At 55.6% G+C, this 21,763-nt stretch overlaps 7 protein-coding genes across 7 annotated transcripts; 4 read left to right on the top strand and 3 right to left on the bottom strand.

Annotated features, from left to right (window-relative positions):
* Positions 1-20: 20 nt before the first annotated feature.
* TRAVEDRAFT_54038 (uncharacterized protein) lies at positions 21-642 on the top strand (the record flags this gene model as incomplete). Its single annotated transcript, XM_008046966.1, has 2 exons — positions 21-571; positions 633-642. The coding sequence occupies 2 exons, from the start codon at positions 21-23 to the stop codon at positions 640-642; spliced, it is 561 nt and encodes a 186-aa protein (XP_008045157.1).
* Positions 643-1,512: 870 nt separating this feature from the next.
* TRAVEDRAFT_136207 (FAD/NAD-P-binding domain-containing protein) lies at positions 1,513-2,718 on the top strand (the record flags this gene model as incomplete). The annotated part of the gene is made up of 1 exon (XM_008046965.1): positions 1,513-2,718. One exon carries the CDS (start codon positions 1,513-1,515, stop codon positions 2,716-2,718), a length of 1,206 nt encoding a protein of 401 aa, XP_008045156.1.
* Positions 2,719-2,762: 44 nt separating this feature from the next.
* TRAVEDRAFT_175764 (cytochrome P450) lies at positions 2,763-5,253 on the bottom strand. Its single transcript, XM_008046964.1, has 12 exons — positions 4,906-5,253; positions 4,711-4,840; positions 4,466-4,654; positions 4,267-4,415; positions 4,097-4,212; positions 3,939-4,047; positions 3,871-3,884; positions 3,631-3,820; positions 3,495-3,573; positions 3,317-3,439; positions 3,118-3,261; positions 2,763-3,047 (listed from the first exon to the last, which is right to left on the bottom strand). The coding sequence occupies exons 1-12, from the start codon at positions 5,090-5,092 to the stop codon at positions 2,933-2,935; spliced, it is 1,545 nt and encodes a 514-aa protein (XP_008045155.1). The 5' UTR covers positions 5,093-5,253; the 3' UTR covers positions 2,763-2,932.
* A 1,132-nt stretch (positions 5,254-6,385) lies between these two features.
* TRAVEDRAFT_136228 (NAD-aldehyde dehydrogenase) lies at positions 6,386-11,884 on the bottom strand (the record flags this gene model as incomplete). The annotated part of the gene is made up of 16 exons (XM_008046963.1): positions 6,386-6,568; positions 6,636-6,678; positions 6,746-6,818; positions 6,883-6,921; positions 6,973-7,032; positions 7,091-7,146; positions 7,203-7,277; positions 7,327-7,530; positions 7,592-7,665; positions 7,719-7,831; positions 7,919-7,995; positions 8,112-8,140; positions 8,197-8,346; positions 8,394-8,586; positions 8,652-8,815; positions 11,843-11,884. The coding sequence occupies 16 exons, from the start codon at positions 11,882-11,884 to the stop codon at positions 6,386-6,388; spliced, it is 1,575 nt and encodes a 524-aa protein (XP_008045154.1).
* A 1,137-nt stretch (positions 11,885-13,021) lies between these two features.
* On the bottom strand, positions 13,022-15,606 carry TRAVEDRAFT_24751 (NAD-dependent aldehyde dehydrogenase; the record flags this gene model as incomplete). Its single annotated transcript, XM_008046805.1, has 17 exons — positions 13,022-13,213; positions 13,281-13,323; positions 13,404-13,476; positions 13,529-13,567; positions 13,636-13,695; positions 13,769-13,824; positions 13,881-13,955; positions 14,012-14,215; positions 14,274-14,347; positions 14,399-14,524; positions 14,604-14,671; positions 14,729-14,740; positions 14,795-14,819; positions 14,872-15,021; positions 15,082-15,274; positions 15,342-15,505; positions 15,565-15,606. 17 exons carry the CDS (start codon positions 15,604-15,606, stop codon positions 13,022-13,024), a joined length of 1,596 nt encoding a protein of 531 aa, XP_008044996.1.
* Positions 15,607-16,261: 655 nt separating this feature from the next.
* TRAVEDRAFT_32196 (glycoside hydrolase) lies at positions 16,262-19,357 on the top strand. Its single transcript, XM_008046828.1, has 12 exons — positions 16,262-16,603; positions 16,662-16,789; positions 16,843-16,885; positions 16,940-17,224; positions 17,278-17,440; positions 17,488-17,575; positions 17,627-18,000; positions 18,058-18,119; positions 18,174-18,243; positions 18,299-18,450; positions 18,503-18,598; positions 18,656-19,357. Exons 1-12 carry the CDS (start codon positions 16,371-16,373, stop codon positions 19,287-19,289), a joined length of 2,328 nt encoding a protein of 775 aa, XP_008045019.1. The 5' UTR covers positions 16,262-16,370; the 3' UTR covers positions 19,290-19,357.
* A 443-nt stretch (positions 19,358-19,800) lies between these two features.
* Positions 19,801-21,396, top strand: TRAVEDRAFT_54032 (Clavaminate synthase-like protein; the record flags this gene model as incomplete). The annotated part of the gene is made up of 10 exons (XM_008046962.1): positions 19,801-19,864; positions 19,927-20,069; positions 20,121-20,246; positions 20,304-20,346; positions 20,400-20,514; positions 20,567-20,646; positions 20,703-20,718; positions 20,783-20,844; positions 20,896-20,999; positions 21,055-21,396. 10 exons carry the CDS (start codon positions 19,801-19,803, stop codon positions 21,394-21,396), a joined length of 1,095 nt encoding a protein of 364 aa, XP_008045153.1.
* Between the last annotated feature and the right edge of the window lie 367 nt (positions 21,397-21,763).

The following is a 21,763-nucleotide window of genomic DNA, read 5'->3' as shown; positions in this document are numbered from 1 at the left end:
GATATTAAGGATCTCGACGAATGTGTCAGCGTCTCGGCATCGCCACCCACCTCCTCATCACGGGCACGTATGTTCACTATCCTGCGCAGGCCGCTTATGGGCTTGCACTCGCGACCCGCGGGGAACACGCTGACGATATCGGCCAAGTCGATGAAGGCATACGACAGCTGCAGTTTGCTCGTAGGGCTTTCTGTGGCGGTGCACACCTCGAAGCCCAGATTGAGCGCGACTTGGCCACTGCGCTCTTCTACCGATTCCAGTTGTCACATCGCTCGGAGGATCTGGACGACGCTATCCACTACGCGTCATCCGCGCTCTCAAGGGCACCGGCGGATGACCAGCGTCGCGCTGCTCTTGGCCTCGAGCTAGGCCAGAACCTCGCCTTGCGTGCCTCCAATGGTGATACCTCTCGAGATGCGGATGCAGCCGTACAGACTCTCCGCACAGTCGCTGAAAGCCGCGGTCGTGCCTCCATCCGTCTCACCGCTGCCATGGAGTGGGCGCAGGTCGCGTCCGCCCGTGGCCCGGAAGCCGCCCTAGAAGCGCTCGATGTCGCGCCGGCTTGTGTATAGTGTGAGACCATTTCGTACTCCTCTGCATCGCTGTACACTGCGTGCTCACCTTTTACTCAGCAACGTATGACCGTCGTGTCCTTGCATCTGGCCCTCGAGCAAGTGTGTCCGCCTTTTGCCGTGTATTGGTGAACGCAGACCTCTGTAAGGAGTGGAGGAAGATGGTCTCTGGTATCCCTGTCCCGCTTTTCCGCGCATGCCGAATGGAAAGGGCGTCTCCCATGACCGCTGACCACAACAGTGTTATGTTTCGGGCTGCGGGTCGGCCATGCCAGCACAGATGCTTAGGCAATCGAAACTACAACAGGACCCTGATGCGAACGGGCTCTATTCGCCAAGGTGTGTGTCTCGTCCGCGATGAACGACAGATCAGACCGTCTTTTGGACGTTGCGGAGACGCTTCTTGGGTGATAGTACTCACGACTTCCAATTGCAGGTTGCAATGACTCGGTCCGCATGAGAACTGCATTCTTATCCCGCGCGCGGCCGCAGCGTGCACCAACCGATTATGAAACAAATCAAGCATTCACCGGTACTGAAACTCCTCGAGTACGTACTTTTGCATGGTGCATGGAGGCCTGCGTCGTTTCTTTGACGGGTGTGAGAGCAGGTTCACACAAGAGGCATTACTGCTGATCAAAGCCGCGTTGCAATATCTGCGCGACATGCGCGAGTCTCGGACGCAGCTGTAGCCCCCACAGGGCAGATAGCTGTTTGCAGCTACAGAACCCCTCCCACGGGCAGTACCAACGGCAAGAAATATCGTCATCCTATAATCTCAGCGAATGTTCGGCCGTCTATTGGCGAGGACTTCCTGCGCACGGGTATGTCACAAGGAACGACATAAAATGGAGGGCGATATCATCTTCAGCCAGCACCAAGCCTCGTCCAGAAGGCCCTCAGGCTCGCGTCGTTACTCCATTCCAAACATCTTTGAACAATGTCCGCTACATCCACGGAAGCTCAACCCCGTATCGCGATCGTCGGAGGCGGCCCATCTGGTCTCGTCCTTCTCCTCACTCTCATCAAGCGCGGCGTTCCCGCCACGCTCTACGAGCGGGAGCTCGACAGCAACTCCCGCGCCCATCTCGGCGGCATGCTCGACCTCGAGTGGGACTCCGGCCAGCGCGCGTTCCGCGAAAACGGCATGGAGCACGTTTTCAAGAAGTACTCGCGCCGCGACGCCGAAGAGGGCCGCATCTGTGGCAAGGATGGCGTGCCCGTCTTCCGCCACGACAACACGGAGGCGGACCCGGACGACTTGCGGAACGCCCGCCCGGAGATCGACCGCCACGTCCTGCGCGACATCCTGCTCGACGCCGTGCCCAAGGACGCGGTCCAGTGGGGCCACGCCCTCGCCTCCACCCGACCGCTTGAGGGTGGGCAGCACGAGCTCACGTTCACGAACGGCACAGTGACAGTCACGGACATCGTCGTCGGCGCCGACGGCGCGAACTCGCGCATCCGCCCGCTCCTCTCCCCCGCCGTGCCCCTCTACCACGGTATCACCGGCGCGGAGATCTCGCTGACGCCCGCCGTCGCCGCCCTGCCCGAGAACCACGCGATCAGCAACGGCGTCGGCAAGGGCTCGTGCTACCTCGCGCAGGACGGCCAGGTCGTCGTTCTCCAGCGGAACGGGACCGGGCGCATTCGCGGGTACTTCTGGCAGCGCAACCCGCTCGAGTGGACGCTCCCGCGCGACGCGAAGGCGGCGAAGGCGGTGCTGGGCGGGATGTTCGCGGACTGGGCGCCGTGGGTCCGCCGCTTCATCGAGCAGGGCGACGAGGACGCGATCTACGTCCGCCCTCTGTTCCACCTAATCGTCGGCCATCGCTGGGAGCACACGCCGGGGGTGACGCTCATCGGTGACGCGGCCCACTTGATGAGTCCGTTTGCCGGGGCGGGTGCGAACCTCGCGATGCGCGACGGTCTCGAGCTGGGGCTTGTTCTGGCCGACGCGGTGGCGAAAGGTGTGCTTCTTAAAGAGAGGGAGGACGCAGTTGCCGCGTGGGAGGAAAATATGTTTGTGCGAGTGGAGAGATTTGCGGCGCTGACTGTACAGAATATGGGACTATTCTTTGGTCCGGACGCTCCCCAGGCCGCCATCAAGGCATTTGAGGACGCTCAGGCTGCTGATCCTGCGTAAAATCCGCTGTATCAAATCGGCTTGTAATCCTCCGCGTCTACGCGTCGCATAGTACTATGTGCAACTTCGAGTGCGACTTCGAGATACGAACTCGACTCCTAATCAAAACAGGGTAGTGCATACGCGACGTACTAAGAGTACATTCCCGTAAACTAGAAATCGAGACTGGACGAGACGCAAGCTTTCCGAAAGCCGCAACGAATACCACGGCCTCCTACACTGCATTGACACTCCCTGGCGCCTGATAGTAGGTCGCATAGAACTTCTCGACATGCTCACTCGCACGGAGATCGCGAGGAGTGATTTTGCAAGTGAAGGGCAGCGGAAACCTGTTCACAGGCATAAGTCAGTCCCATAGAGCAGCTTCGCCTAAGTAGAAACACCGAGATGAGCACGTACATGATGCTCCCAGTGGTCTGCTCCATAGCGGGGATTATAGGTTTTCCGCTCGCGTCGCAGTCGTTGGAGATGTCGTACAGCGACAGGATGAGCGCGACAACAGTGAACGCCATTTCTTCTGCAAAGACACGGCCGGGGCAGCTCCTAGAGACCTACGTCATGACCGTGACCCCTTAGGACGAAGAGCAGACGTGCTTACCGCCGTCCGAACCCGAAGACGATGTTGAGCGGGTGGTGCACATGCCTGCCATCAAAATCAACCCAACGTTCCGGGTCGAATTTGTCGGGGTCAGGGTACACGTCGCGGTCGCGGAGCATGCCCCTGCCCAGCCACGACTGTTTGAGTAGCTCATCTGTACCGAGGATTGCGCACGCACCATATATTCTCGATGATCATTGTCTCTTTAGCTATGTAGCGGCCATCGTACACATCGTCTTCGCTGGGCTCGCGCAAGGCTGCGTTGAAGCCACGTTCTTTAGTGATGATGGTAGACAAAGAATGATACGGCTTACTGGCTGAGATAGGCGGGATCACACGGAGGACCTCGGATAAGATGGCGTTGGTATATGGGAGCTTGTCGCGATCCGCGTACGTAGGCAGGCGGTCCCGCCCTATCACATGGTCGATCTCGGCTTGTGCTTTTCTCCCCACGTCTGGGTGTCGGACCATCATGAGGATAAATCCACAGATTGTGGAAGAGGTCTGTCAAGACATCAGCGAATAGCCTGCAACAAGAGCAGTGAGTGAAATACCGTATCGGCACCGCCTATGGCGCATGAAGGTCAGTACTGGCGCGATGGTTGACGCAAGCGCAACTCACCCGTATACACTTGCACAGCGCTGTACATGATAACGTCCTCAGGAATTGCGTCGCGCGTAGTTTCATCAAGCGCCTTCGCTACCATTGAAGGACGTGCGGTGCCTTTGACCTAGACAGAGATCAGAGCTCGTTCCAAGTAGTTGCGGCGAGCTGCGCACCATTTCACGTTTGACCCAATCATACGCTTTCTGGGACACCATGTTGTACTGCCTACCCCACTCATACGCTCTGGTCTTGAATTGCATTCCAGGGAGCCACTCGGGGAATATTGATACTGCGGGGTCGACTTTGAATGGCCAAATTCTCGTGAACGCGCAGAGGGACGTACGAAATGGTATCCAGTTGACCAAATATCCACCAGCGTCGCTCGCATGGCTGAAGTTCTCCACGAGTGTCCGAGCGTCAGAAAGAAGCGGGTCGTCCTCGCCCTGTATCTCATAGCCATGAGACATCTCCAGAGTCGTGCTCGCCACGAGGCTGCACCGGTTATGAGAGATTGCGCGCGTTACTGAACAGGGCGTGCTTACCTCCTGGCATGTTGCATGAACGTCCGCGGATTATCGTGCATGCGCTTGAGGTAGGTAGCGAGATAGTGCTGGATTCGTGCTCTGTACTCTTCGATCCCGCGAGATTGCCCGATCGCGTGGATGACCTTCCTCCCCAGCCGCAGGCGTGCCGGATCGTGTTCCATTACGATGCCACGGTTGAAGCTTGACCTGTTGCGCTGCTTAGCACGCGACCACGGTGGCAGTAGCGTGTACAGGGGACTCACATCTCGACGATCTTCGGTAACGGCCGATTGGCATACTTCGAGGATCTCAGCTCCAGGAGGTCTCGCGCAACTGAGGCACTGTTTAGCACAAGGACCGGTGTACGGAAGAATTTGAGAGCGTATATGGGGCCTACACCATAGGTAGATATGGTGAGTGAGTGTCTCCAGGGCTGAAACGGAAGAAGATCCGCGTACCATATTTCTCCCCGAGAGCACTTAGAACCTTCTCAACGCGCTGAGCGGGCAGGATGTTTCCGATCAAGGGAATCGGGCGAGGGCCTGGGAATGTAGACGTCGTGGTAGATCGCCAGAATACGGCCCATACAATAGCTGGGAGTAGCGCCAAAACGGAGGAGAGTGCGACATTGGTAAGCCAGGGCATCGTGAACAGCCCGACCCAAGTAATCCAGTGATGAGGGAGGAGCAGGCAGAAAGCAACAGGGTAGAAGGACAGGCTGAGGTGTGAGCTTCTGAGTTGTCGTCTCCGTTGCCTTTCACTTGTTCAGCCGATATTTATATCAGTAGACCCTGAGCGCTGCCAGCCTTGGCCCGGTGAGACCTTGTGAGACGGGATGATATCAGCACACGTACTTATGTGAGAGCCCCGCGATCGACATACACGCGGATCCCCGCTGTCCACCACGTCTGGCGCTCTGAGTGTCCGTATCGAGTACATGTCCTGGATAGTGCACATGCTGCCTCGGGGGGTTAGAGAGGTCACGTTTGCCGCAGTATAGGAACCGAGCTGAGCTGAACCGTGTTTGAGAGTCCCCGATAGGTATTAGTTGTAGTCCAGCATGAGAGCGGCGTTCAAATTACGGTCTTAGTGAGTCCGCCGCATGGGTCTAGGGCTCAAACCGGTCTCTTGATTTCCTTCCGGCTCTCATCCGCCAGGAGTTCTCGCAGTGGACCCAGGTGGCGGCCGTTATCTAGAGCGGTTCAGGTCAGAGCCGCGCGTACGGTTATCAGAATGATGAGGAACCTACCGTTTCCGACCGCATTGCGTTCGATTTCATACGAGGTCCGCACGTACTCTGCAAGGCGTTGAATAGCATGTTCCAGTCTCACTCGCTCAAAACTGCGGCGGGAGAAGGTGCAGGGCGCCTATCATTCAAGTCCCAAATGGGGATGTATGGCGCTAAAGCTGGCTTCGGCTCTTGCGCCGACTCTCTCCGGTTCCACCGTCAATGGGCATACCCTGGCCACCTAGCTTTGCACAGACCCACCTCACCAATGATCACTTTCCGCGAGTTGAACAGTATGGGGGACACTTTCAGGAAGTACTCATGCCGCGACGCCGGATAAATTCTCATCGACAGCAGGAACGATAGCTGTTATGAAAGCGTTTGAGGTCTGGTTCGCCCAAGGATGTCGATAAGAAGGTGAGGCTGCGGCCAGATTCGTTAGTACGCCCATGGCCATGCTTTCCGGATACGAACACAGAGGGGCTCGTGCATCACTAAGGAGTATTATTCAGAAAAACCATTCGCAATGCACCCAGTCACTGGCATGCAGTTGAATCGTAGCGCAGCGCCGGTACAGCGGACATTACATGGTAAGCTTGAACACGCCTCGCATCTGGGATATAGTCATTCCTCCATGCATCGAGTGTAAGAACGACACGCTCCACTCACAGCAAGTGATGAGCGTACGCAGAAACGAGGATAAGTGCAGCTTATGCCTTCGACTGACTGAGTAAACTCAAGGCCGGCCCGGTCAGCACGAGCGACGCTACTCCAATGAGCACAAAGCCAAGCCAGAAACCCCACCTCTTCCCGCTTGCCAAGTGGCTTGGGCACTTTCCCGGCTTCGATGGAAGCGTGGGCGAGAGAGCCTGCATCTGCTTCAAGCTGTTCGGCTGCGAGTGCGTGTTAGGATAGCAGTCTCTGGGCCCGCGGAGTCGCGGACATAACATAGGCGCGTACCTTGTACGGAGGGTATCTGAAACCGAAGGCGACTTTGTCGACCCTGTGATCAGAGGTATTCTCATCAGAATGAGTGTGCGTTAGCTGTGCACCGGATATTTGCGACGCACCATCCAGGGTTATCGATGGACACCCGAAGATGAGTGAACTCGTCAAACATGTGCTTCCCGGTGTAATAGCCGTCTATCATGTCGCACGCTGTCAGCACCAAGTTTCTCGTCAGAATGATGCTAGAAGTATAGCTTACATCCGCTGGCACCGACGCCACCCATGGGCAAGCCCGGAACTTGCACGCTGCGTCAGCACTCTTGGCGCTGCCGATGTGGACTGAACATACCGCCGCAGCTAATGAGAGTTTCGTTAACCACGGCGGCACCACTCTCCGTGTTATCGAAAACTTCGAAGATGCCGTGTCAATAGTAAATGCTACGGCGAACACCGCGACGGGTTCATACCCTTGTTCTGGAATGCCTTGTCTGCGGAAAAGACATAGACCGCCAGAGGATGGTCCCTGTTCAAGAACTATCTATGAGTATTCTTGAGCTCACCGGTGCCAGGATAACAGACCTTTCGTTGATAAACGCAATTGCGTCGTCGATACTCTTGACTGGGATGACTGGGAGCACAGGGCCAAAAATCTCCCTGCGATAACGATGAACTTGAGTTTCAATCATGGCAGATAGACACTTACTCCTGCATGAGTGCGTCGTTGCTCTTGACGTCCTTCACAAGCGTCGGCGCTATGTACTTCTGTGATACATCAGCCGCACCCCCGAAGACTATAGCACCGGCGCTTTCGTCGATCAGCCTCTTGATGCGTGCGGTATGGGCTTCAGACACGATGCGACTATAGGAATCGGACTTCTCAGGTCCATCGGGGTAGAAGGATTCGTATCTGCGGCGCTGTGAGAACCCATCGCGCCACCGACTTGGCCATACACAAGTTGAAGACTTACACCTCCTTCATCGCTTCGACGAGTTCGTCCTGGAATCTCTCGGGCACGAGGACATACTCCGGAGCTAAACAAATCTGTATAAACGTGATTAATGCAGAGCGCTACCCAGTGGTAAAAATACGCGCACCTGCCCTGCGTTCGAGAACCTACCCCACAGGATACGGCGAGCTGCCACCTTGAGGTCGCACTTAGGATCTACTACGACAGGGTTCTTCCCTGCGCAGAATTTGTCACGTCGAGCTATCGCACATGATGTAACCAAGCCTACCACCGAGCTGCACACAATGAGTGTCAGCGTCGCATTATAAGTTTACAAGGTGTGTACACTCACTTCCAATGTTAACGGCGTCAGGTGCTTCGCAGCCGCTTGAGCAATGATGCACCCTACACGTCCATTCCCTTCACTGGGGAGTCAGCGAATATGCGGAGCTGAGATAACGCTTGTACCCATATTATACCTGTGTATAGGACTGCGAGAGACTCGTTAGCCACATATCATAGTAAAGCAAATTTACGGGACGTACTATGATTCCATTGAAGCTCCAGAATCTGACGCCGGAAAGTGTATGTCAGGAAGGCCGGACATTTGTGGTCAAAGGGCTTACCTGAGTCGTCTCGGGGATACCGCCATTGATGACATGGTACAGGTCGTTGTCGAGATACTGTGGAAACAACTCTGCGAGCAGTGCACTGTAGGCCGGTGTCTGCTCGGACGGTTTCAAGACGGCAGCGTTGCCTCCGGCCATAGCACCGACCTGATAGATCGTGAGGGCAAGAATCGAGCCGAGGGATCGAAACTCACCAGGGGAGAGAGTATCGTGAAGACGGGGACGTTGAAGGGTCCGATGATTAGGATTGTACCCTTCGGCTCCGCGCGCAGCTTCGGACTCATGGCAAAGAAATTGAAACTGAACTCCGCTTTCTGCGGTTTCGTCCACTTCTCTACATTGTCGTACGCTGTGCGCACTTCAACGTAGACCGCCGCGAAGTCGAAGCTGATGTCGCAAATGAGTCCTCTCGTGTGTACGCCAGCCCACGATAAGATGCAAAGTTGACGTACAACATCGTTTCGAGGCTAGGGCGGCCGAGGTCCTGTTTGAGAGCATCGATGAAATTTTGCTCGTTATCCTTCAAAAGATAGCCTAGTTGTGCGATCTGCTCCTTCCTGAAGGCAACGGACTTCGTCTTTCCTGTGCGATACGCCTGTCGCGCACGCTCATGGATCTGTTCGGATTACGAGATCAGGAAGAGTAGCAGAACTAAACGTGAATCCTGATCACGACATACCTTGGGAATTTCCTCAAGAGGAGTAAAGAAGGCGGATGACATGTTGCCTTGTCTGGTAAAACGGTGTGAGCGGGAGGGGACGTAACGATGTGAAGACGTTTGGCGCTGCCTTTATGGATTGCCGGCTTCTCATACCGCCAGCGGCCAGGGAGAATCAGGGGTTATCAACGTCCGTAAGGCGCATGGAGACCACGGGCTGACGGGCTGACACACGGAAAGTGATTGTGCCGATAAATTCCCAAGCGCGCCCACAAAGGGACTTCGAATTCACCTAACGCCCACATTGCGAAGACGAAATCTTGGAGTGCCAGTGCCTAAACAGCATCCAGATACCAGCCGGATCACGCACGGCGTCGATGTGTTTCACCACTGCACGCCTACAAATGCTTTGGATATAGCACCAGCAGGATATGCACAAAACAGATCTAGTGGTCAGACTCGACCCAGAAGAGATACAACCTCGAGGATCCGTGCAAGAAGTCTCGTGCCAAGCACAGTTGACAACGAAGAAGCAGCGCCGAGCGTTGCAATCACGAGCCAGAACAGCCATCTCCTCGATGGTACCGGCTTCCCATCCACAGGCCGGGGCGGCAAGTCGGGCGCGAGCAACGCCACCATTTTGGTAGGCTATAGATGATGTCGTCAGTAATGATGAGGAAATAATCTCTGGTGAGCGCAAGGGCACGTAATGGAGCGAAGCATGCCTCACTTTGTACGGCGGGTAGCGAAAACCGAGCGCAATCTTGTCAGCCCTGAAGAACAGTCAGCTAGAACTTATATAAGCGAGTCTAAGACATACCATCCCGGGTTGTCGATGGAGATGCGTAGATGAGTGAACTCGTCAAACGCCTGCTTGCCAGTGTAGTACCCGTCTAGTCAAGGTCAGGTCAGGTCAGGCCCTTTGAGGATATATCGGCGCAGTAGCCTCCGTAGCACTCACGCCCACTACTGCCTACACCACCCATCGGTAGACCAGGGACTGGAAAAGTAATATCAGCCTTAGCGCGCGTCTCAAGAGAAGGTGTCTCGCATCGAGCGTACCGGCAGAGGTGAGGACTGTCTCATTCACAGTCATGGAACCGCTTTGGGTGTTGTCGAATACTTGTGAGAGATGCTGTCAGTATGCGAAGGGTGCCGACGGGGACCTCCTCTCGAATTTACCTTTATCTTGGAACACTTTATTTTGGGAGAAGACATAGATGGCAAGCGGGTGGTCCCTGCGAATGTGTCAGGATGGTTTCGCTTCAACAGGGTAAGTGGATGTCCTGACCTGGCGTTAATGAAAGCTATCGCTTCGTCTATATTTTCTACCGGAACGATAGGAAGTACTGGTCCAAAAATCTCGCTGCGGTAGGCGGTCAGATACTCGCAGACTGCCACAGGGAGCGGCTCACTCTGCCATCAGCGAGTCATCTCCGAGAACATCCTTCACGATGGTTGGGGCAACGTAGCGTTTCGAGATGTCAACCTCGCCTCCAGCGACAATCACACCTTTTGTCCCGTCGATCATCGCCTTGATGCGAGCGGTATGTTTTTCTGAGATGATCCGACTGAGCGAGTCGGACTTCTCTGGGCCCTCGGGATAGAAGGAGCGGTAGCTTTGAGGTATATGTCAACGCCCGTCTCTTTATCACTCAAGCGAGCCCATGCTGACTGCGGAAACGTACCAAACTAGCATTTCTTCCACTAACCTGCCTTGTACGTCCTTCGAGACGAGGACGTATTCCGGGCACATGCAGATCTGCAGCGCCGTCAGTTAGCAGAAAACACCGCGGGGGGAAGGGAGGACAGACCTGTCCAGCGTTAGAGAACCTGCCCCAAAGTATTCTGCGTGCAGCGAGTTTGATATCACACTTCGCATCGACCACGACGGGATTCTTCCCTACAAAACGAGTTTACTACCTGGGCGTCTTGCACAAGGCAGAACTTTACGTACCTCCCAGCTGTATGAGGACCATTCAGGTACATGAGAAATGATAAAGAGCGCGAAACCCTACCTCCAAGGTGACCGGGGTAAGGTGTTGCGCCGCCGCGGTGGCGACGATGCGCCCGACGCGCCCGTTGCCTGCATGCTTGAGCTACAGCTAACGTATCATGAAAAATAGTCCTACCGATGTAGAAAACTGCAGGAACGTGTCAGTCGAGACTAACATATATCAGATATCTCCTAGACGTACTGTGGTCCCAGTGGAGCTCAAGGACCTGAGTAAACAATAATAGAAGCGTCAGGTGCGGCCGTATACCTATCAAAAATTAACACACCTCAGTAGCCTCATTCGGTCCGCCATTGATGATATGATACAACTCGTTGTCGAGATACCTCGGTACCAGCTCGGCAAGGAGAGCACTGAGTGCGGGTGTCTGCTCGGAAGGCTTGATCACAGCAGCATTGCCACCGGCGATAGCGGAGACCTATGCGCAGCGTGGTATCAGCAGACGACGCCTTACAAGGGCGGTGTCAAGGTTTCGTCGTACCAGAGGAGAGAGCGTGAGGAACAAGGGGAGGTTGAATGCTCCAATGATGAGGACGATGCCCTTTGGCTCGGCTTTAAGCCTCGGGCGCATCACGAAGAAGTTGAGGTTGAAGGGGGGCTTCTGACTCTTGGACCACTCCCCAACATTATCGTAGGCGTCGCGTATGTCCATGTACAAGCACATGAAGTCGAAGCTGGGAGTGGCGATGATGAGGGGGCGTGACCTCGAAGGAAATATGTGACGCGGACGTACAGATCGCTCTCGAACACGGGACGCCCCAGGTCGAGCTTCAAGGCATTCTTGATGCGTTGCTCGTTATCCTTGATGAGATAGCCAACTTGCGCGATTTGGGCTTTGCGGAATGAGATGGACCTGGTCTTGCCCGAGAGGAACGCTCGACGCGCCTGCGCGTGGATCTATGACCGGTTACATCTCTATCCAGCTACCCCTGCCGTGCACGACACGCTGCATATAAATGTGAATGCTGACCTTTGGTATATCTTCAACCGGGGTGTATGTGAATACGGACATAGCGGAAGGGATCGACGAACAGAGACGGTGTAGACGGCGCGGACGATGCGAGCTGGTGCACCACAGGCTGTGGGGGAGAATTTGGACCACAGCGTACTTATGGTGTGATGAGCCCCGTAGCTCGAGAAAGGCACGAACTTGAACCACAGACTCACAGGATAGGTCGGTGCACCCGCGCTCACCGCCGCTGGGCCATTGTAGCGCGTTTGAATCTCATACAGTCCGCACGCCGCTCGTACTTGCGTGGGCGCTGCTGTTGATACATCAAAGATCGGCCGTGAGCTCCATGCTGATAGAATGACCTTCCGAAAGAAGTTGCCAATAACCACGGGTTTACAGCGTATGGGTGCCGGCACTCACCAGCTTTGAATACGTTGAGGAACCCCATTTGTCCCGTTCATGGAACAGTTCTAAGACATTAAAGATTCACCAGTCGATCTCCTATACTCCGAGCACGCGACGTCGATCGAGGACTAGCAGTAAGGTCGGTATGCAATGGATGGTACCAAATTCTCTCAGGGCGAGCGCCCGTGATGACGGCTACGCGCCCAGATCACAGTACCGTGTAACCAGAAGGGCGTCGTGCCACCCAAGTTTGCTCGGAGGTAGCGCTATTGCGATGTGACCGCACTACATATACGTCAATGTGAGCGTTGCCGTGCCTCAGCGCGATGACATGCGAGGATCTCACCTGGAAACGGCGGGCCAGTGCAATGCCGTCTTATGGTTCTGTTGGAACATGCATAGATCTGCACGTAGCTTCGAGGTTCGATATCGACAAGGAGCGTAGATCATCGTGTTGCAAAAATAGCCTGGAGAGCTGCTGCGGGGAATAATTGTGATGTTGTTCTTGAGTACCAGGGACGTACTGAGATGGTTGGAGAGACGATGTTTGTTTTGAAGTTCTAGCACCCCAAGCTCAGCGCTAAGAGGCCAGGTAACTCCTGAGGCCTGAGCATTTATACAAACGATCGGCGAGGGGCGAATAGATACAACATCCAACACAAACACAACAGGCTCGAGCTAGCACGCCCTCGTCAGCCCACGCTCAAAATTCAGGAACATGACCCAATTGATTCCTGAACGCACCTCATCCTCCGCCGACGCACGGCATCCCGCGCTCACAAGCGCGCAATCTCACCCCGCCAACTTCACAGCTTTGCGGAACTGCGCAAGAAGCCCCGCGCCAGGGCCGGTGGTCAACAACACCGCTGCAGCGCCGGCGGCGGCCACCGCGAGCCAGAACGCCCACCTCTTCGCTGCCGCCGGCTTGCCGCCGACGGGGCGCGGCGGCAGCCCGGGCGCGAGCAGCGCCAGCACCTTGCTTGGCTGCGGAGGGCTCGGCAGGAGGGGTGAGCGGAGACTCAGACAGGCGAGGAAGCGGTCAGGTACTGACCTTGTAGGGTGGGTAACGGACACCCAGAGCGAGTTTGTCGACCCTGGATGTGTACATGCGGGCGTCAGATGGATCCCACGAAATGGGGGTGGAGAGACGAGAGGGGGTCCGAGTCGTACGTACCAGCCTGGGTTATCGAGAGAGACACGGAGATGGGTAAACTCGTCGAATGCGTGCTTGCCGGTGTAGTACCCGTCTACCTAGAGAGTGAGTTATGTGCGTATTAAATATGTCATCTCCGGACTTACAACCACTGCCGCCGATGCCACCCATGGGCAATCCCGGAACTAGACGAACGAAACCAATGCGAGTGGAAGGCGTAAAGATAGCGGAGCATCTGAGACTGAAAGCGTACCGCCTGCACTGATGACAGTCTCGTTGGTGGACGCGCATCCACTCTGCGTGTTGTCAAAGACTATTGAGAGTGTTATCAGTAGGGACGAAAAGCATACAGGCTACACTCATGAACAGTGTAAAGAATGCCGCACTTTTTTTCTGGAAATTCTTGTCCTTAGAGAAGACGTAGATCGCGAGCGGGTAGTCTCTGCTCGTGTGTCAGTAAGGGTACAGCCTCCCTCGATTAAGGTCATCTGTACTTACCTGCCATTAATAAAGGCTATAGTCTCGTCGACACCCTCAATGGGGATAACGAGGAGCACAGGTCCGAAGATTTCGCTACGAAGTTCGGTATAAGGTGAGCCTACTCTCGACAGCGGAACGTAGTCGCTTACTCCGCCATAAGGGAATCGTCTCCTCGGACATCCTTAACGATGGTTGGCGCGATGTAACGCTGCGAGATGTCCGCATCGCCACCGACGACGATCGTTCCCTTCGTCCCGTCGATCATCTGCTTGATACGTGCCGTGTGCTTCTCCGAGACGATTCTGCTGAAGGAGTCTGACTTCGCCGGGCCCTCGGGATAAAAGGAGTGATAACTGAAATGCAACAAGGTTAGCAGGGCGCCAGGGTGTACCCAGTTGTGAAGCAACTGACGCTTCCACGAGGGCCTCTACGAACTTGTCCTGGAACGTTTTCGGAACGAGAACGTACTCCGGGGCGAGACATGTCTGCACGAGCACGTGAGTGTACCGCAACATGGCACACAGCAAGAGGCGCACCTGGCCGGCGTTGGAGAAGCGACCCCAGAGGATCCTGCGCGCGGCGAGCTTCACGTCGCACTTCGGATCGACGACGACCGGGTTCTTCCCTATGTTGTTGTGAGCTACGGCTCCACCATCCGTCAACTACGCCAATATATTACCTCCAAGCTGGAGCAAAAGGCGCGTTAGGCAAGCGGACGTGATCTAGATTAGAGATGCCTACCTCCAGCGTTACCGGGGTAAGATGCTGCGCCGCCGCCGTAGCGATAATGCGACCGACGCGGCCGTTGCCTGTGTGTTTCAAGTTTAGAGCGCACTACATATAGTTGTTGGCCGATGATAACATACCGATGTAGAATACTGGAGGGAGTATTAGAAGTGCAGTCAAAACGGAGGTGTGATACTATGACGTACTGTGGTCCCAGCGAAGCTCAAGGATCTGAAATTGTAAATTAGACAACCGTTTCAGACGATGTTCATTTCTGCGTCACCTTGGTGGTCTCTGTCGGTCCACCGTTGACTATATGGAAAAGGTCGTTGTCCAAGTATTGTGGTACGAGTTCGGCAATAAGAGCGCTAAAAGCAGGGGTTTGCTCGGAGGGCTTGATAACGGCTGCGTTGCCCCCTGCAATAGCGCTAACCTACGCACATCGCAAAATGAGTCCAGATGCCGAGATAATGTGTTTTCGCATATATGTTACCAGAGGTGAGAAGATGAGGAAAACCGGGAAGTTGAATGGCGCAACGAAGAGCACGACGCCTTTGGGTTCTGCCTTCGTCTTCGGGCTCATGGCGAAGAAGTTGAAGTTGAAGTCCGTCTTCTGAGGTTTTGACCATTTCTCGGCATTGTCGTATGACGACCGCACGTCCATGTACGTGGCGGTGAAGTCAGAACTATCGAACGAGGAAAGGTGAGGCTGCGGCGTCGAAACTGCGAGTCGGATCCTTCATGTCAGCTTACAATTCAGTCTCGAACTCAGGACGACACAAGTCGAGCTTTAGGGCATCTTTGATACGCTGTTCATTGTCCTTGATGAGGTACCCGACTTGCGCAATCTGAGCCTTGCGGAAAGAGATAGACTTTGTCTTTCCCGAGAGAAATGCTTGACGTGCACGCTCGTGGATCTGGGAGGGAGTGTTTGCTTGTTACCGCAGGCTCGCGAGTACGGTGTGAATGCTCTGACCTTTGGAATGTCTTCAAGGGAGGTGTATGCCAGAGTCGTCATGACGGAAGAGGTTCAAGTCGGGATGAAGCTGCGTCTGATGTTGAATGCTGGGATAGCTTCTATGGAAGGATTCACCGTACTGTAACTTAGGTGATGAGCGGAGTGGTCCGGCGTCGTGAGAGAACGTCGCTCGTTTTAAAGGAATTCACACAGCTAAGTACGCTGACTCGGCGTATCCGGAGCGCGCGCGCTGAGGTTTGGGCCAGGGAGGAACTGTGGTGAGGGCGGGCAGCTTTGCATTCGGATTTCACGTTGCATATTTGTATTGTAGCTGACAGGCACCTTGCCATGCGGTTTCAAGGTGGTTTCCAGGGGAGGGGTTGCACCCGCTGGAATAAACCGGCGGCCTCTGGAATAGGATCCGGACCCGGGCGCTGCGCAGGGGTAGTGCAGAGACCGCCGAATACTTCTGATCACCTGAGGGAGACAGACCAGCTTAGACACAGATTATTCCTGTTCTGGAGTAAGTTGAGCTTACGTTTACTAGTGAGTGAGTACATCTGAGAGAGAGAAAGAGATGATCGCGAGACTCGACTCTCACTGGTTTCGAGAACGATTGGGCGCCTACCTGACATACCATGGGCGCTAACGTGTGCTGGGTCCGTTCGTTGGCAAGCTGCACTCATTCTCAAACCTCCATCCTCCAAATTCCTGCCATCTTTCTCTGACGGTCCTTTCCGCGATATTTACGACTTGTTCAAGGCTGCAGCATTGAAGAGTCGACGGTCACTGCGAGCATCCACTTTTGCATCTAGTTGTGATACATGCTGTCTCGGACCGCTTCCGATGCCTCGTTCATCATGGTCGGGCAGGAGAAGTCCGTAGATGCTCTTCCTGCGCAACCGTCTACCTCTGGTTCTACCGGTGTCACCTACGCGCATGACTGGTCTAGCGCAGGAACTGGCGGCAAGCTTTCTACACACGGACGCCATTTCGTGGACGCGTACGGCCGTGTCTGCAATCTGCGGGGAGTGAATCTGTCAGGGAACTGCAAAACGTATGTGTCCTTCTAACTCCCTCCCCGTGCTGCTACACATACCTAAGCATCAGCGAAGTCCAGTGAATCATGACCATGACTCGTTTCCGGCAAACCATGCCGACGTGACTTTCGTCGGGAGACCCTTTCCTCTCGAGGAAGCTCCGGACCACCTGGCCAGACTCAGACGTTGGGGGCTCACCTTCGGTAAGCTTATCCCCTTCACTGTTGCTCTGCTTGTATCCAATATGCCGCTGCAGTGCGCTTCCTCATCACCTGGGAGGCCGTGGAACACTCCGGCCCGTGAGTTAGTATGTTACATTGCCCTTGAGCTGCATGTCACTTACCGCCCTGCAGCGAGGTGTATGACACAGAATATCTAGACTACGTGCGCCAGCTGCTGTCCCTTTTTCCCCAGTACGGCCTCGTCGCTTTCGTGGCTCTGCACCAGGACGTGTGGTCGAGGTACACCGGCGGGTCTGGTGCGCCCGCATGGACGCTGGAAGCAGTCGGCTTCGACCTACACGGTCTCGAAGAGCCGGGCGCCGCTTGGCTCAAGGGCGTAAAGGGCGGAGGCCACACCGAGGACGAGCGAGGTCTGTGGCCGTGCGGTTACCAAAAACTGGCTGCGGCGACGATGGCGTAAGTCCTCGTATCATTCCAAATCTGCACGCATTGACCGTGCGTTCATCAAGAACCTGTTTCTGGGCGGGTGATATGTTCGCGCCGAAGATGAAGACGAAGACTACGGATGGACGAGAGGTATCCATCCAGCAGTTCTTGCAAGATTCATTTTTGAACATGTGGGAAGTCATTGCGAGGACCCTCGGCAATCTTGAGGCGGTAATCGGTTTCGAGGTAAGTCATTCACTCGTGCGATCAGACGAGTTTCTTAGGTATCGCAGATAATGAACGAGCCGCACCGAGGGTATGTTGAGCTGCAGTCCTTGCACGCGTTCGACTACAACACCGACCTTCACCTTGGCCACGTCCGTAAGTAGCGAAGTCTCTAGCACTGTAAACCTGTCTAACGCGTTGGGTCAGCGACGGCATTCCAGTCATTCATGTTGGGTTCCGGCCACTCGGTCGCCGTTGGCCACTGGACGCGCTCGTTCCCTTTACCCACTCGGAAGACATCGCAACGCATCATCAACACCTCTGGCCAGAAGGCGTGGCGCGAAGACGGGCCGACGCAGGGCAAATGTCTCTGGGAGATGCACGGCGTATGGGGCTGGGACCATAAGAAGGACGAGGGCGTGGTGCTGCGCGAGAACTACTTCAAGCGCGACCCGCACAGCGGGCGGGAGATCGACTGGTACACGGACTTCTACTATCCGTTTGTGAAGAAGTGGGCGGAGCGCGTGCGCAGCGTCACGAGTGAGGACAAGCTGGTCTTCACGGAGCCCATCCCGAACGAGGTACACCCCTGCCTTTGCGCTATCAGTAGTACCGAGTACTGAACTATGTTGCTGCAGTTCTGCCCTAGCTCGTGGACGCCCGAGCGTCGGCCGACGAACGTGGTCTATGCTCCCCACTGGTGAGTACGACGGCCTCTTTTAGGCTCGGATCGCAGCGCTGACATCACATGCAGGTACGACCTCAACACGCTCTTCATGAAGGCGTTCGGAAACTTCTCCGTCAACGTCCAGGGACTATCCCGAGTAAGCTAATCCTCGCTATCAGCCCCGTTCTATCGTACTAAGAAGCCTTCTTCAGGGCATGTTCCCACTGAAGGCCTTCTACTGGGGCCAGAAGGGCGCGCGGGACAACTTCGCGCTCCAAATGCGCAACATCGTCGAAGCCGGCTACCGCTCGCTCGGAGAGACCCCTGTCATTATCGGCGAGTGCGGCATCCCCATGGACATGAAGTGAGTGTTCTGCCGCCGGTGTGAAATATACGCCTAATGTGTACCAATGCAGCAAGGGCGAGGCATTCGAAACGGACAGGTGGGACTGGCAGACAAAGATGATGGACGCGATGCTCACGGCGCTGGAGCGCTCCCTCGTTGGGTTCACGTAAGTCGCCTTCTCCCTGCTGCGCGAACGCCGCTCACCGTACCGTGCCCCGCTCAGGCTGTGGAACTATAACCCTGATAACGACGACCGCCGCGGGGACGACTGGAACGGCGAGAACTTCTCGTGGTTCAGCCAGCGGCGCGCACTGCCGACGTCGTGGCTCGACTACAAGCAGACGTCGCCGACGCTCGACAACGGCGGGCGCATCCTGCGCGCGGTCGTGCGGCCGTACCCTGCGAAGACGGCGGGCATTCCGCTGCGGTTCGAGTACGAGATGAACAACGGGGAGTTCACGTACGAGTGGGCCACACCCGACGACGCGGCCGCGGACACCGGGAAGGCGGCGCTGGCGAGCGTGCACAACCCGCCGCGCTCGATCCACCCGCCGCTAACGACGAACAGGACGGAGATCTTCGTGCCTGCGCAGCTCGCGCAGGGGCGGAAGCTGGTCGTGCGCGGGCTCAAGCCGCAGGATGCGTATACGTACGACGCCGAGCACCAGACGTTGGCCATTCTCACGCACGATAATGCGCCGGGCACCGTGCATCACGTCACAGTCGCGCTGGAGCCAGGGCCGAAACCGGCCTTCGACGTGAACGACTTCTGGAGCGACTACGGGACGCAGGTCGCAGGGTCGGCTGTACTCGTGCTGGCCCTGTTGGTGGTGCTGGTGGGGAGCTATCTTTCTTAGAGGATTCGATACCCTGTGGACTATAGATGTACGCCGCTGCTGGGCAGGTATATTTGCTGATTTGTCTATGGGAGTGGGTCGTGGCTGCGAGGAAGCGTGGTGCGTTCTCACAAGGTCAGCTTGTTTACTGCGTATGCTTGGAAGAGCTAGCTAGCTTCTCGCCGGTAGGTTCTATCGCCGTCGTAGTTGCTTGCTCGGCTGCTTATTCTGAATAGTTGCAGGTCACCTGAGAGGCTCTTCCTGCGAGAACTGTCAGCGTCGACGGACGGCTCCCCGCCTGCATATTCATAGCAGCGCGTTATCTGCTTGCACGCCAAGGTTGTTCCTCTCGCTGATACGGGAGAAAGCTTCCCTCTTTCAGGAAGCCGGTCAATAGCTTGGGAGGAGCAGTCCGCGAAGTCGTGAACGCGTGAACGCTGAAGCTCCATACTTATACGCGGACGCTTTCTCGTCCGTGGGCAGCTAACGAGTATCGTGCCGCACCCAGTGTCAGTCTCACATTACCAACAGCATGCCAGTCCCGACGGTCCCGTCTGTCCCCCACTACGTCCACCCTCCCCCAACCAAGGAGGATCGTACGTCTGCTCCTCATGTTGCGCGAGTGCACCTATCCTTATCAATGCTCACTATGTCGCAGTGGAATGGGCGGACCTACCCATCATCGACTTTTCGAACGCGAGCACACCTGAGGGCCGTGCCGTGCTTACGCCGCAGGTCTGCAATGCGATGCAAACCTCCGGGTTCATGTATATCATCAACCACGGCATGACTCAAGCCGAGGTGCGTGAAGCCATGTCGCTGCATGGCGCATTTACTGAGACGTAGGTGCAGAACGACCGCATCTTCGATATCGCAGACGTTCCCTTCAGCCAGGTGCCCGAGGAGGAGATGAAGCGGTACGTGTCAGACATCAAAGCCACAGGGTCCTACAGAGGTTTCAAGCCTCGCCGGATTTGGGTGAGTGCGGTCCGTCTCGTTGGCGGTCGGACGTCGAAGGTCTTATGATGTGCGCAGGAAATCGACAACGGAGTTCGGGACCAGCTTGAGCATTACAACAGTACTTCAACCGCACCATGATGCAACCTTTCGAAGCTGAACTTCCTCGTCTAGCTCATCGCTCGATTACAAAGCTGCAGAGCCACCCGAAGGCGTTGCAGCCGTTCCTGCCGGAGATGCGGGCATTTACCGAATATACTCACAACAAGATCCTGACGCCCATTCTGCAGTACGTCTGCTCTGTTGGGGCTGTTTGAGTAAAAAATTAGATTCATTGATAGAATCCTCGCTCGCGGACTCGAGCTCCCAGAGGACACCTTTGCCAATTTCCACGGGTTTGATGATGAGTCGGAGACCTACCGTAAGTGCACTCTGAATAAACATGATAGTCTTCTCTCGCTCACGTCCCGCGCACAGTGCGGTTCATGAAGTAGTACGTCATTCCTTAACACCGACAAGTGACGCATGTCAACGTTGCTCATCTTCGTTTCGACCAGCTACCCGCGCCCCGAAGAGGACGAGGAAAAGGCGAAGAATGTATGGCTTAAGGGCCACACAGGTACTGTCAGTTATCTCTTTGATACTCGTGTCTCTAACATCATGCTTGCAGACATCGGGACCGTTACTGTGCTTTGGAGCCAGCCGGTATCTGCTCTCCAAATCCTCTGCCCTGACGGCAAGTGGCGTTGGATCAAGCACATCGACAACGCTCTGGTAAGCGTCGTGTTCTTCATGTGCATCTTAGCGTTGCTGAAGTCTATCGGCCCAGGTTGTAAACATCGGTGACAGTATGGAGTTTCTTTCCGGGGGCTTCTACAAGGGCACCATCCACCGCGTCCGTCAGCCTCCGGTGGATCAGCAAGGCTGTAACCGCCTTGGCGTCTTCTACTTCGGGTCGGCTAACGCGGACGTGAGGCTGAAGCCTCTGTTGGAAAGTCCGGTGCTGCAGAGGGTCGGGGTTGTGCGCAGATTCGACGACGACAAGGCGCCGACGATGGACCAGTACCGAAGCGGACGCACGGCCGCCTATGGTCTCTCGCCGCTGACGAAGAAAGACAACGTCGTGGAGGAGCAGATCATACATGGCGTTCCGGTGAGGCACTACAATTAGCGGGGGCGCACTGACGTATTGCCGGCGACTCATGAGCACTGCGGACGATTTTCTCTCATGTAACATTACTTCTATGTCTTGCTTGTCTTGCGACTCCGTGTTTTCTATGTTCTTTTGTCGGGCTCGTACTAAGAGACCTCTCAAACACGGAGAAAGAGAGAGAGATAGCGATTTCGATCGGCCAATTCTCTGTGCTGAACGTAGTACAAACATCCCCAAACATCCAGATGCGGCGATCACATTTGACGGGAGTCCGTCTTTGGTCCGACTACCACTCACTCAGATGCTCACCATCATCACCTCACCGTGAACCAATCCCTTTTGCCAACACGGTACCCTGTCCAGGCTCATTGAGTGCCGCGACCGG

The sequence above is a fragment of the Trametes versicolor genome (genome assembly GCF_000271585.1).
Source record: "Trametes versicolor FP-101664 SS1 unplaced genomic scaffold TRAVEscaffold_15, whole genome shotgun sequence".
NCBI classification, from domain to species: domain Eukaryota; kingdom Fungi; phylum Basidiomycota; class Agaricomycetes; order Polyporales; family Polyporaceae; genus Trametes; species Trametes versicolor.
Note: the sequence above shows the minus strand (reverse complement) of the source record. Positions and strands in the feature narration are given on the sequence as shown.